The sequence below is a fragment of the Carassius auratus genome, linkage group LG44F (genome assembly GCF_003368295.1).
Source record: "Carassius auratus strain Wakin linkage group LG44F, ASM336829v1, whole genome shotgun sequence".
NCBI lineage: Eukaryota > Metazoa > Chordata > Actinopteri > Cypriniformes > Cyprinidae > Carassius > Carassius auratus.
In genome coordinates this window covers 3031100-3045383 of record NC_039298.1, presented here as the reverse complement: position 1 = coordinate 3045383, position 14284 = coordinate 3031100, and the positions used below count along the sequence as shown (strand labels likewise).

The 14284-nt window shown below is 38.1% G+C and overlaps 1 protein-coding gene across 1 annotated transcript; it reads left to right on the top strand.

Moving 5' to 3' along the window:
• Nucleotides 1-4305: 4305 nt before the first annotated feature.
• On the top strand, nucleotides 4306-9725 carry LOC113068330 (cbp/p300-interacting transactivator 3-like). The gene is made up of 2 exons (XM_026241044.1): nucleotides 4306-4445; nucleotides 6925-9725. Exon 2 carries the CDS (start codon nucleotides 6935-6937, stop codon nucleotides 7655-7657), a length of 723 nt encoding a protein of 240 aa, XP_026096829.1. The 5' UTR covers nucleotides 4306-4445; nucleotides 6925-6934; the 3' UTR covers nucleotides 7658-9725.
• The last annotated feature ends 4559 nt before the right edge of the window (nucleotides 9726-14284 follow it).

The window sequence follows — 14284 nt, the reverse complement described above, 5'->3', positions numbered from 1 at the left end:
TATTCTTTAATCTCCTTTTGTATTGACATGGAGGTGAGTTAACAATATTTTCATCTTTGGTTGAACTGTCTCAAGGAGCTGCATAAGCATCATTATGCAGTAATATAGTGCTCAAGCCGTATGGACTAATTTGTGTTTTTTTTTAATCATTCTTTAGTCTCCTTTTGAATCCAACTGCAAGTGAGTTAATAAAACTTTCTATTTTGGTTAAACTGTCAAAAAGGAATTGAATAAGCTTCTGGATCCTCAAGAGTTTGCAGGCCGTTCTTGGGAAGGTAGACTCATATGTGGGGGGAGTCAGTGACCACCAAATGGAACCATTGAAGCAAAACATGACTTTAACACTACGAGACACTGGCATGCAGGACGTCACCCCTCCCCCTTGCTTTTCGTTCCCTTGTTCTGTGTCTCTTTCCTTTTTGTTCCTCTAATCACAAACTAACCACATGCACGTGCACACACACTTACTGTAGCAAGCTGACATTGGACTGTGCATCTACTGCATATGCTGAGTCACTCACACGACAGCTATAAACATTCACAAAAACACAAACACTTGGACACACACGCTCAAGCAGTCTGGCACAAACATGGCCTGATCTTCCTGGTTACCTGAAGCAACAGGTGAGAGGCTCCACCCCTGACCAGGTGTGGAGAGAGCTTTGTACACAATGCAACGTGCACTGGCGTTGTTAACTAGCCGAACAGGAGTTCAAACTGGCTAGCTCGAGCTGTCATCCCATACTTTGGTTGAATCTGAACTAGATCTACAACTCCCATGTTACGAACAAAGTCTTAAGCATCAGGATGTTCTAGATAAGATACATACTTGACATTGTTGTACATGCCAGATATGTAAATTTCAAACAAGGGAGTATGGTTATGCTTTCATTAATTCAGTGTGCTGTGTTCACACCTGAACCGTTGTCAAAGCAGATCTTATGCATTCATATCTATCAAGTGCCAATTTTACAACAACAGAGTATGACGTAATCATCCTTTGAGGCCATTTTCAGATTTGGATTTTTGGAAATCCAGTTTACCATATTCACAGTTGATTACAAACTAAAGTGGCGTCAAAGTGGTTTTGACATATTCTTATCAATCAAATGCTCCATCAGAGCCTTCTCAATGGTGTAAGTGACCTTAAAATAAATGTTTTTCCTTTGAAATGTTACTGAAATGGTGTCCTGTTTTGCAACCCCCCACTTTCAAAAACCCAAATATCCAAACCTCAGATCACCACAATCCATAAAAAATCTTGATTCATCTTTGTTTCCCTACTCGCTCTGCTTTCCACATCTATCTCAGTGGGTTTCAGTAATGACCTGTGAGTGTGCATGCTAAAAACCAATATAAACACACAACCAAACAGCTGTGAAAATATTCATGACACTTTTTTTATGAAATGTCAGAGGGAGAAAGGAAAATATAGGCACTGTTATGGAAATGCTCTGCACACACCACCTGCAAATTGCTATGGATAATTTGCTGTGTTGCCACACTCATCAGAAGAGGACTTCCATCGCTGTGACCTTTCTACCAATGATTTCTTTCTGTCGCTCTGCCACACTGAAGGTCAAACGGAGCACTAGTCTCAAATTGAACCTGTTGGTTGTGATTACCTCCCCAATGACATTTTGTTAGTCTTGGCCTGTAATTATTTGGTAATAACTTTATTAATCATGTTGTTGCTTAGTGATTTGTGACTGAACAGAATGAAATGGCATGAGAAGTGAGAAAGAGAAATCATGGGCAGATTTGACCTGTACTTGAAGCTCAATAATGAGCGAGTACATCATAAATCCATATTCTGAACCTTGTTTTAGCTTACCCTAAAATCATTATGGTGAGTCCCTGTTAATCATTTATATTTAAGACCTATTGGGATAGATTTAGCAGGTAACTGCATATTTATGGCCTTCATTCGTTATGGATGAATAAAGGAAAAGCGGTAAGGATACTACTATATGCAGGTGTCATAATAATGGGAAAGGGAGATTGCCTGTTATAAAATATGAATGAACATCGCTTGGCTTTTCAAAAATATGTTTAGTTTGCATATTTGCTTCACATTTCCTGTGTGATTAAAGTGTATACTGTATGTTGGTAACAATTCCAATCTATAAACCATTTACTGCTTTGGTTTATTTGACACATAGCCTACTAGCGGAGTTATATTAGATATTAGTTTCCACTATTTTACCTTCCAGAATATAAATACCAATTATAATGTCTAATGTTTGCATTGACAAACTTCATACTTGTAATCTTGTAATTACCAAAACAATGTTTCTCCATAAGTAACTTGTAGACACTAAGTTACGCAGTGTGGATTGAAACAATCAAACTATTTAGTTTTTTAGCTGAGTCAACAACAGGATTCTTTAAGTATGCGATGAGTAAGGGGTGTGACTCCAACTATGATAGAGATGAAGGGTGACGTGTTTGGGAAACCTGTTTGGAAATAATCATTTTGCAATTCCATTTGGTACATACCACGCAGTTTAAAAAAATTATTTTTCATACACTGTTTATCAGAATATTTTCATGGGAATAAACTGGTGTGCTCTAAATGGGCCGTTTTGGTCCTCTGCAATACTCTGAAGTTAAATATGTGCAGATTTGGAGGAAAGCACTTGACACATTTTGACACCCCATGAGGAATTTCAAAATAAATTGTTTTTTAGCACTGCACACACCTACACAAAACAAACAACTTTACCACACACACACACACAAAAATAAATTTAAATAAAGACTTTATGATGAAGAAAATGAGAGTGGTGGCCCATGAAAAATTCACTGGCCCTGGGTGTTGTAGGTGGCGGCCAAGACATTACTATGCAGTTGCTAGGGTGGTTAGTAGGTGATCAGTTACTGGCGCAAGTCAAAAGAGCCCATCTATGATATTCTGGTCCCCTAGATATGGCTCCTTTAGTTCATAATATCATAAATATTATGGTTTAGCAAAGTAAAAGCACACGTCTCTTCAACAAGTCATGCAATTTAAGGTATCATTTGTAGCAAAAAAAACAAAAAAAAACAAAAAACAAATGCAGCCTAATAGTTTGATTCAAAAACCCCAGTATCAGCAAGAGTAATGCTGATGCTTGCCTTATTAATCATCACTCATTACAAATTGTGTCCTTAAACAGTGTATTATTAGGCTTTTTATGTAGACTTTGATGAAAGGTTTCTGTGCAAAGCTAAAGTCAGCTGAACACACTGTTCAAAGCTGAATCAGGGTTAATTTACACACTGACAAAGGAGACATAGAAGAACAGAAGAAAGAGAGAAAGAGAGAGATTATACACTTCTGCTCGCCACATTCCTTTCTAGAAATGGAGGAATGAGTAAATATAGGTGTTTCACCCTTCCGCATGACTTTTCACTGATTTGAAACCATTTGTGTGAAAGTGTTTGTAGTGAGTGAATATTCAACACACTTACATTTCATCTTACAGCCGAGCTTCTTCAAATACCCACCTTTTGTCAAATACCCATAAACATAAAAGATTATGCTTTTTGAACAGCAGGAGCTCCAACTCATCCAAAAAGTAAATTAAAATCCCAAGAAACAGTGCAAGAGCATATAGTATAGACTAGTGTGTGAAGATATATGTAGTTCTGTATGTTTGAGCGGTACAGCAGTGTGCATGCCTCACGCCAGCAGGTGGTTTTCTTTCTTTTCACAGTCTGTCTCTCTCTTTAACATGGTAAATATGTCATTTACATAACAGACAAAAGGCTGCAACCTGCTTTAGGTCCATTTTCTGTTGAGGTGCTTTAGATAAGGACAGTATACAGATGGAAAATAAAAGTGGTCGAACTAAAAAATATCAGTCTGAAATGTTAGGAAATCAATCCTTTGTCTTCAGTAAAGTCAAGTAGCTTTTAAAATCTTAAATATAACTCTAATTCATTATGTCACAATGCTCCGGCACAGACTTTTAGAATCTTCAAATTATAAAAGGTAAACACGCCACAGGTAAAAAGTTAGATAAAATTATGGCTAAGAAATTAAAAGAGTAAAGAAAAGAAAAAATGTTTCATTTTAAGGCCAACAATATCAAGCTCCTGTAAGGAATCAATGCCATTTTTAACAAACAAGTAGCACTTTTGAGTTGTGTTTTAGTTGATATGTGATTTCTGAGGAGTTTCTAAGTGAATGCACATAAACTGAAGGCCATGTGAGTAATTGCCCAGTGACGTCTGTGATTAGAGCAAAGAGCCAATTACAGCAGCGGAGGGGCGGGGCTTGAGTAGCTCCGCCCCTCTCGCGGGCCGTCTTTATGTGTGTGTACTCCCTGTGCTGACCCAGAAAGCGCTCAGCAGCAGCAGTCTGTTCAGACTAGAGTACAGTCGCTGGAGATACCTGCGCTGCTTTACAGAGACCGAGAACACGAAACAGCATCTCTACAACCACAGGATTCAGTTTGACGGTATGTGTGTTTCATATAGAGTCCAGTGTGGTAACGAGAAGGCTTTAGCTTTTGTTCTTTTGGAAATGTTATATCTGAAATCAACATGCATTACTTATTTAAATACATGTACTGTTGGATATAAGGTTGGATAGGTTAAGTGTTCTGGTTTTAAGTCTTCTTACAACTCATATGTTGCTGTAATGTGGTATGTCTTTTGTTCTACTTAGGAAACGGAATAATTCAGAATGACAATATAGCGTTTCTTCAGAGTCATTTAAATATTCTTTATGTTTGCATTTGTATGCACTTTATGCTTGCATTATTGCTATTCTCAAACTGAACATTAATGCTCGTGAGTGTAGGAGACACTTCAACTTTTCTCTAAATAGCCAGCACAGTAAATCCACTAGCCTACGTGCTGATGTTTCTATGTGGTCTGAAAGAGACGGCCAAAGTATGTCGCCTATATTTCATTTATAGACAGATATCATGTAGGTAGACAGAAGAGGAGACATTCTTTGTTTTATGTAGACAGGCGGAGAGGTGAGGCTCCTATAGACCCCAGACTATACTGTCCTTTCATCTCTTATCTCTACCTCAAATTATGTCATATATGAGACAAAATTAGTAATTTTTAAACATATGTTCTGATTTACTTCTTAAGCTATTGATGTTAAAGAGACATAACACTGGACAGAACAATTACTGACAATGAATAGGACTGCTTGTGATAACAAAAAAGGAAAGTAATCTGCATGTTATCAACTATATGAATTAAGAAGATTAATTATATATATATATATATATATATATATATATATATATATATATATATATATGCTTTATTTAATAACTTATGCATGCCTATAGATCAATACTTGATTGTAATATCATTGCACTTTACAAAGTAGTTTAATATAATATACATTTTCTAGACTCTAAACACTGCAGTTTCATGTGAGTAAATCCAATAATTCATGCCTTTTGTCATTATATCTTGCCGAGTCTGACATGCATCTGGCAGTAGGTTGGCTTTGTTTGTCCACCTCCCTGCCTGTTATTGTTTTGATCTTCCTGGTGTCTTCTTGATGCTCCTTACAGCAATATTTACATCGCAATATTAAAGGGCTCAAATCATCATCTATCTGCTTTAAGTTTGCAACCACAATGGGTTTTTGTTCTCGCTATATATACATAAATAATGCAAAATAATTACATAAAATAAAACACATTTTCTTAATCTATATATCTCATACAGATGGTACAGCAGGTACTCTGTATACAGTGGGTATAGAAAAGAGTCAGCCCCCTTTGAAATAATCACATTTTGTTGTTTTTCAGCTTGAAATTAAGATATACACAGTTTTTTTGCCGTATGCATCTGTATTTATCAGTGCAACTGATAACATCCAAGTGAATAATATAACACCAACACAACAAAAGAAAACAAAAATAGATTCAATGAGTTGGTAAAAGGACATCCCCCTTTGTTGAACCACCTTTTGCTTTAAATACTGCCTTTAGTCTGTTGGGATTTGTCTCTACCAACTCTGCACATCAAGACTTTGCAATAGTTGCACACTCTTCTTTGAAGAACTACTCAAGTTCAGTTAAATCTGATGGTTAGTGTTTGTGGACTGGAGTCTTCACAGATTTTCAATGGAGTTTACGTCTGGGCTCTGACGAGGCTATGCAATGACATTCAGCTTTTTCTCCTTCAGCCACTGTGTGCTCAGTTTTACTGTGTGTAAAGTAAACCTTCTTCCCATTGACAACTTTCTGGCAGAGGGCAGCAGATTTCCCTAAGAATTTGATGGTACTTTTCCCCATCCATTAAATGTTTTGAATCCATCTCCTGACTTGTGCCTGTCCACAGTTTCATCCTGGAGATCTTTTAACAGTGTTTTGCCCCCCATAGTTGATTGTTTGCTTCAGTTGCACTACCAAGGACTTAAATGCTCTAGGAATGCTCTTTTCATGCTGAGCATGAGCACATCTGATCACAGTGGAAAGTCAAATGGCTTTGTGTGCCATTGAGAAGGCGATAAGCTTACAAGTCATTTTTAGAAGGATCACCAAGAAAAAGGGTGATCCATTTTTCAACTAAGTGATTATTATTTTAATTTTTTTTCTGACATATTTGTGTTATAATTTTCACTTGGATGTTATTAGTTGCACTGAGTAAATACAGATAGATAAAAAAATATCTGTCTTTATTTAAGTCTGTAAAAGAAAAAAAAAAGTGATTATTTTAAAGCGGGGCAAATCTTTTATATACCCACTGTACACACACACACACAGATAGATAGATAGATAGATAAATAGATATGTAGCATAGCATGTAAGTCTGATCCAAACAGATTAGCCAGACATCCTAATATTAGTATAATGTTTACTACTGATGGTTTTCAAGAAACTGAAAGTGTTTACAGCTTATACTGAGAACCTGCGTGTATATTTGATCCTGATTGCTGACATTCTTCTCATATCTCTGCAGTTGAGAAGGCATGGCTGAACACCTGATGATGCCTATGACCCACGGCTCTGCTGGAGGAGGCCTGCATGGGTATCGCATGGGAATGAACGGCCCTTCTCCACACGGACATCAGCCCGGTCTGCGGACCCTCCCCAATGGGCAGCTCATGCATTACAGCAGGGGTCCCCAGGGCTCAATGGACGCGGCCATGAGGCAGAGGAACGTGATGAACGGCGTCATGAACGGACCTGTCAATGGCCAGATGAGCAGCGGACACCCCCACCAAATGCAACAACCCAGTATGATGTACGGAGGTCCAAATCAGCAACTGCAGGGTCACCCTCCAACCCAGCACCATCATATGCACCCCCAGAACCAGCACCCACAGCAGTATATGGGTGGAGGAGGCCTTACAGCATCTCAGCAGCTTATGGCGAGCATGCATCTTCAGAAACTCAATACTCAGTACCGTGGACACCCTCACGGGCCTATGAATAGCCATCACATGGGAAACGTCCAGCACAGGATGGGTCCTGCTCAGTTGGCAGGTATGCAGATGGGGATGGGTGGGCCAGCGTTGGGCCTCAACGTCATGGACATGGACTTGATTGATGAGGAGGTTCTGACGTCCTTGGTGCTGGAGTTGGGGTTGGACCGGGTTCAAGAGTTGCCTGAGCTTTTCCTTGGACAAAACGAGTTTGATTTCATCTCGGACTTTGTGTGCAAGCAGCAACCAAGTACTGTCAGCTGCTGAGGTTCTGGAATCAGAGAAAGATGTGGTCGCCAAGATGAAGCTGGGGCAAGACAAGAAAAGCTAAAACAACAAGGTTCTCCATGTCTGTGAAGCTGTCTTTCAGTGAGGGCATATACTTTCTGGATGTTCTTCACTCTTTGAAGAAGTTTCGGGTGCAAGAGAGGTTTTGGGGAGCAGGCCTTGTCTCGTCCCATTGGTCAACCTGGATTGATGTGACCAAGTGTCCCAGGGTTGAATGCAACTTCACATGTTGGAAAACAAAGTCTGCTTGAAACTTTGCAGAAACTGCTTTGCCTCCTCAGGGGGCATCTAGAATCAATAGCATTTAGAAATGTATTTATGAATAACACCTTACCAAAAAGCAGACATGATTCGTGGTGATAGAGACTCACCTTTTCTCAAACTAACCCCGTGACTTGTGATAAAAAGCTGTTTGAATGAGTGCGTTATGTGGGAATTGAAGGCTGGTACTTCAAAACGGGTTGTTTTTCCAGTAGCTCTTAATGGTATTTGAAATGTTAAGGGGGTGGTGAGGTGGTAGTGGTTGGGTACTTTGTGCACAGTGTTTCCATTCTATTGCTATTCAAAATTTGACTTGAAAAAAAAGAAAAAGAAATGTGTCTTATTTGTTTTGCTACATCTGACTGAATAAGACCCGAAACTAGTGTCTTACATTCACTATAGGATGTGTCTTGATACTTTCAGGAATATTTCTGTCTTGACTGGGAAATGGTGGAATGTTCTGTAGCCTCCCGTATGAAATGCTGAGCCTGTGCTCCATGCTGATGATGAGTCTGAACTATAAAACTGCCTTATAGTTTTTTACACGGATACTGACAAAGATTCACTGTAGACATTCTTACCTTGTTCCATGGAATGAGGAAGAAACTGCTGTCTTTGTCGCCTCTTTGAATCATACATCGAAACTCCAGCTGTTATGTAGTGTTTCCTCATATACTTCTTGTTGTAGTGAAGAACGTGGACCACAATCTCCATTAAGCCACATGCTAAATAAACAATTTCTGCTTGTTTCTAAATTGACCTGAATGTCAATCATCCAACTATTGGTCAAAACAACCACTAAACAACCAAAAATAACACACATTTCCTGATTGGTGCATTGAAAGCCTAGCTCACAAACCAGCACAAAAAGTTTCTTCCTTTCTCGCTCCCCAAACACTGCAGGTTTAAACCTGATTACATTCAAATTACACTTGCAACCTCCTTGTTAATTGATGTCAGCATGGTCCGTCATCTCAGATGGCCTGATGATTACAAAAAGGACATGTTCATTTGCTTGCTATCGCTCAGGGTGTAATGAAGGGTTGGTAAGGGCTGCCCTGCTGGTTTTGAGAACTTCCTGTGTCGTTATGTTGCTAGTTCTTGTGCTGAGATCTCTGTGGGGGTTGGATTGGTATGGAAATAGCACAGTGTACAGTACTACTAGGTTAATCTGTTCAACCAGAGCCAGGCTCAACTCTTGCCACCCCTGCTGGGGTAATTGCTGTAAGTAAAGCTTAAAATTGTGAACAATTGACACCAAATGAAAATGCACAAATTGATGGGTCATATCCTATGTTTTACAACTCCATCTTGGCAGATTGTTTACATATGGGATGAAAAATTCAATTTTCAGACTTTGATTTCGTCAGTATCGATTTGTATTTCTCGTATCAGTAGATTGGTAGATATTGCTTATTCTGTAATTTGTGATACTTGGATAATTATTAACAATTCACATCTGGAAAACAGAAAAATCAAATGATCTGTAGATTTGTAATTGATGATTAAATGATTTTTCACATTCCCAGCAATCCAAACATGTTTTTTGTTGTTTTTGTTGTTGTTTTGTTTAAGGGATGGAGTACGTGAAGGTCTAAATGAATGCTACTTGAGTTTGTCAGTCTTAATGTCCCTTGCAAATGCAATTGTATGTTCTCTTTCAAGCTGTGTGCTGTCATGTACTGTCGCCATGCTCCCACAAATGATTTTTTTTTTAAATGTTGTTGATTCTACCTTAAGAAAATGTATTTATTTTCATTGAAAATAAAATATTTATTTAAAGACATGGTTCATAGAGTGTAATTGCATGTCTAATTAAATTTCGGTAACGACAATCGCAGGACACAACAAATTCAGTTTCTGAACCAACACATTGATTAGTTTTTCTCTTAATTAAAGTATATTTATATCAGTTCAACATTTTACACAGTAACAACGGGGGAACGGTGATGCTGTTTAAAAAAAAAAATCAAAAAGTGATATCAAACCCATCTCTGACAGTATCAAAATGGTTTTCATTCAGTTTTATAAATACTGTCATAAGTAAATATTAGGTCCTGTATGGAATGGACTTGTGAGACAGTATGAGCCACTCAAACAAAAGTTATATATTGAATCACCCAACAGGTTTTTTACAAAGCACAATGCAACATTATCACATAAGCAATACAGTCTGGCAAGAATCACACCTGCTAGTAAATATGATTCTCAATCCTGAATCCACATGTAGCCACTGTTGAATTAATTCACAATTTTTACAATTTTTAATCATAAGGTCAAGCAGTTTCTACGCAATTTTATAAATAAGGCCCTAGGTCTTCAACACTGTCCTGAAAAATGTATTTCCAACCTGCTTCAGCACACATGACCTGGGACTTTTTGAGGGATCCTGAAGATTAGCTCTCCATGTTCAATTCAAGTTTTTCAATTCAAGTTTATTTGTATAGTGCTTTTTAGAATACAAATCGTTACAAAGCAACTTTACAGAAAATTATGTTTCTACAATATTTAGCAGTAGCTTATAAGTGGTGACTGTCAGTTTGTGCACGTATGACAGGATTTTTAGAAAAATTAATACAAGACATAGTCAGCCAGAAGATGAATATTATTAATAATTGATAATTATTATATGATGCAGTCACACTTGTAGCAATATTCGTTAATTCTGTTTGTTGATTCAGGGTTGGCATCATCTGAGGTCCTTTGATGGGTCAGCATCATCTCTTCTCAGGTGTTCTGGATCCAGAATGTAGCCTGTGTAAATCCTAGTTATGGCAAAACATAGATTGGATTGTAACGTGGTAGAAGGCTAGTTAGGTACGCAGGAGCTAAACCATTTAGGGCCTTATAGGTAAGTAATGATAATTTGTAACTGATACGGAACTTAATAGGTAGCCAGTGCAGAGACTGTAAAATTGGGGTAATATGATCATATTTTCTTGACCTGGTAAGGACTCTAGCTGCTGCATTTTGGACTACCTGTAGCTTGTTTATTGAAGAAGCAGGACAACAACCTAGAAGTGCATTACAGTAGTCCAGTCTAGAGGTCATGAATGCATGAACTAGCTTTTCTGCATCAGAAACAGATAACATGTTTCGTAGCTTGGCAATGTTTCTAAGATGGAAGAATGCAGTTTTTGTAACATGGGAACTATGATTTTCAAAAGACAAGTTGCTGTCTAATATATCACCCAGATTTTTGACTGTAGAGGAAGTTACAGTACATCTGTCTAGTTGAAAATTGTAATCTACAAGATTCTGTGTACTGTTTTTTGGTCCAATAATTAATATCTCTGTTTTTTTTTTCGAATTTAATTGGAGAAAATTATATACTTTTACATTTTTAACACACTCTGTTAGCTTAGATAATTTAGAAGTTGAATCTGGTCTCGTTGAGATATATAGCTGAGTATCATCAGCATAACAGTGGAAGCTGTTCCGTATTTTCTAATAATATTACCAAGGGGCAACATGTATATTGAAAATAGAAGGGGACCTAGGACAGACCCTTGTGGCACTCCATATTTTACTGGTGATAAATGAGATGACTCCCCATTTAATTGAACAAAATGGTAGTGATCGGACAGGTAGGTCTAAACCATCTTAGAGCCTGCCCTTGAATACCTGTATAGTTTTGTAATCGATCTAGGAGTATGTCATGATCTATGGTGTCGAGCCCAGCACTAAGTTAATTTGTGTTTGAGCTTTCTGTCCCATTATAACGTATGTGTTGTAGGAAAGGGGTTGCACAAACTAATTGACTAGTCAACTTCAATGCTCTGCCATGCCGTTTTAAGCTTGACGTCGACTAGTTGCTGGTCCTATTGAGGCCGCTACAGGATAACTAACTGTTAAAATGACAAATAAATGTATACTTCGAAAGCTCCACAAGACGTGTGTGATTATATTACTGGACACTCGAAATTGAACAGGAGAATGCACATTCTAAACAGCTTATTGTACAGTTAGTTAACCGCTGTTATCATCTAATGCACTGCTGCACTGTATTACGCACACATAAACTACAGATAGTAGCTTGTATGTCACACGCAGATCGCGATTGTAAGACTAAAACAGATACCATATTTTTCGGACTATAAGTCACACCTGAGTATAAGTCGCATCAGTCCAAAAATATGTCATGATGAGGAAAGAAACATATATAAGTCGCACGGGACTATAAGTCACATTTATTTAGAACCAAGAACCAAGAGAAAACATTACCGTCTCCAGCCGCGAGAGGGTGCTCTATGTTTTCAGTGTAGACTACAGGAGCACTCAGCAGCATAGAGTGCCCTCTCGCGGCTGGAGACGGTAATGTTTTCTCTTGGTTAACTCTCTTACTTAATTTCTCTTGGGTAATGTCAAATTAATTTTGATAAATAAGTCGCACCTGACTATAAATCGCAGGACCAACTAAACCAGGGGTGCCCAACCCTGCTCCTGGCGATTGGCTCCAACCCTAATCAAACACACCTGTCTTTAATTTTTAAGTGAACCTGACGACCGTAATTAGTAGCTTCAGGTGTGGTTGATTAGGATTGGAGCTAAACTTTGCAGGACAATCGATCGCCAGGAGCAGGGTTGGGCACCCCTGCACTAAACTATGAAAAAAAGTGCGACTTATAGTCTGGAAAATACGGTATTTCCTGAAACGTTATATCTAAATTCTGACTGGTTGATTGGAATGTTGTTCCAGGATCAACAAGGATGTTTATCCAGGACCATGTTGTACTTGGCGAAATCATGCTCACCATCAAATGCCATAGCTGTTCACAAGGGGTTTGTGTCTCAGCTCCAGACTTATTTGTTCATTAATGATGTCATCAGCGATTAGTCAACTTTGACTCGACTTTCATCACATAAAAGTTTACTTTAAAGAATCTGAAGTCATTCCCCTAGTTACTGATCCTGTTGTTGTTGACAACAGAGAGGGAGGACGTGTGTGCAGAATGTGGCATCATCAGCCTTTGTAATTCCAGGTTCTGTAAAACTGCTTTAATCTTTTTTTTTTAAGTGTTTGGTCTGCACACACATCCTTCTTCTTAGTTGTAAACAACAATGGCATCAGTTCAGGCATGATTGTGCAAATACTTCAACAGCTTGAGCTCTGGTACCATTGCCCTGAGACTCTGAATTGTAAACAATACAATACAAAACAGGCTGATCATTTCATCTCGTAAGATCTAAGTATATCATCAGGAGACACATGTATTAAGTTTGTGCTTCTTGTACCTTTTTTTTTTTTTGACTCTCAAAGGGACAGAAGCTGTGGACTTGCATAACATTGATCACCAAGAACCACGGTTTCAGCTAAAAATCATCTTCAATGTTATTCTGAAGACCTACATCTAGCATGGCCTGCCGGTGAGTAAATTAATATTGAATTTTCATTCCGGTGAACTCCTTTTTGAATTCTCATGGTATGCTCAGTTGCAGAGCTGAGCTTTATTTACCCATCATTCGAGGAGTCTTATTAACAAGTGCCTCTTCATATATTAGAGTAGAGCTGTTATCTGAGAGTGGACGTTCCTATAGCCGACAATCTTATCCGTCTTACTTAGTGGGATCAGGTCTGAGCGTCTCATCTGATGGACAGTTGCTCACAGTCTATTGCTTTGTTCTGCATCAAACATGCCAGACTCCATTTACATAAAATCCATAAAACAGACATGGGTGGAAACCTGTTACCAGACAATGGATATGGAAAATCCACACTGTACAGTATATTAACCAAACCAATGCCTTTCCACAAACCCTGGCTTTATTCATATTGAAACAGTAACTAAAACACCAAACTGTGGATTTTAATCAGTGCTATATATCGCAGAATGATTGCAAATCCACACTGCATGCTAATCATATCACAGTCTGCAGTCTCAGCCATGAAGTGTCACTGTCTAGAACCTTCCTTCAAACCAGACTGCAACTTACAGTATTGTGAGTTTCAATATGACTGATATTAATAATTCTGGATAGCTGTGTGATAACTTGTTAAAACTATTATTATTGAATCTAGCCATTGTTAACCTGCATAACATGCATGATGATGCTTACAGACGTGTGCTAACGATATTAGATCTGGTTAATACAGAATGTGCGTTATTCTTTTAGTTGAAGCTAAAATTTGTCTGGTAGTGTGTGTGATCCTCAGTTATTTTTCCTCTGTAACTGTTTAATGTTTTCTAACTATTATATAATGTTAGTAAAAGTTGTAATAAAATTCTCTGTTAGCTCGGATATGTGTTTTAAAAACTGTCATGTAGTATTTTTAAGCCTTTAGTCATACAAGCTTTTCACAGAATGCCATAAGCCTTTTTACCTCTGATGCTGATACACATCGAC

Excerpts from the sequence above, each read along its gene's own strand:
- LOC113068330 (XM_026241044.1), top strand. The coding sequence starts at position 6,935 with ATGGCTGAACACCTGATGATGCCTATGACCCACGGCTCTGCTGGAGGA.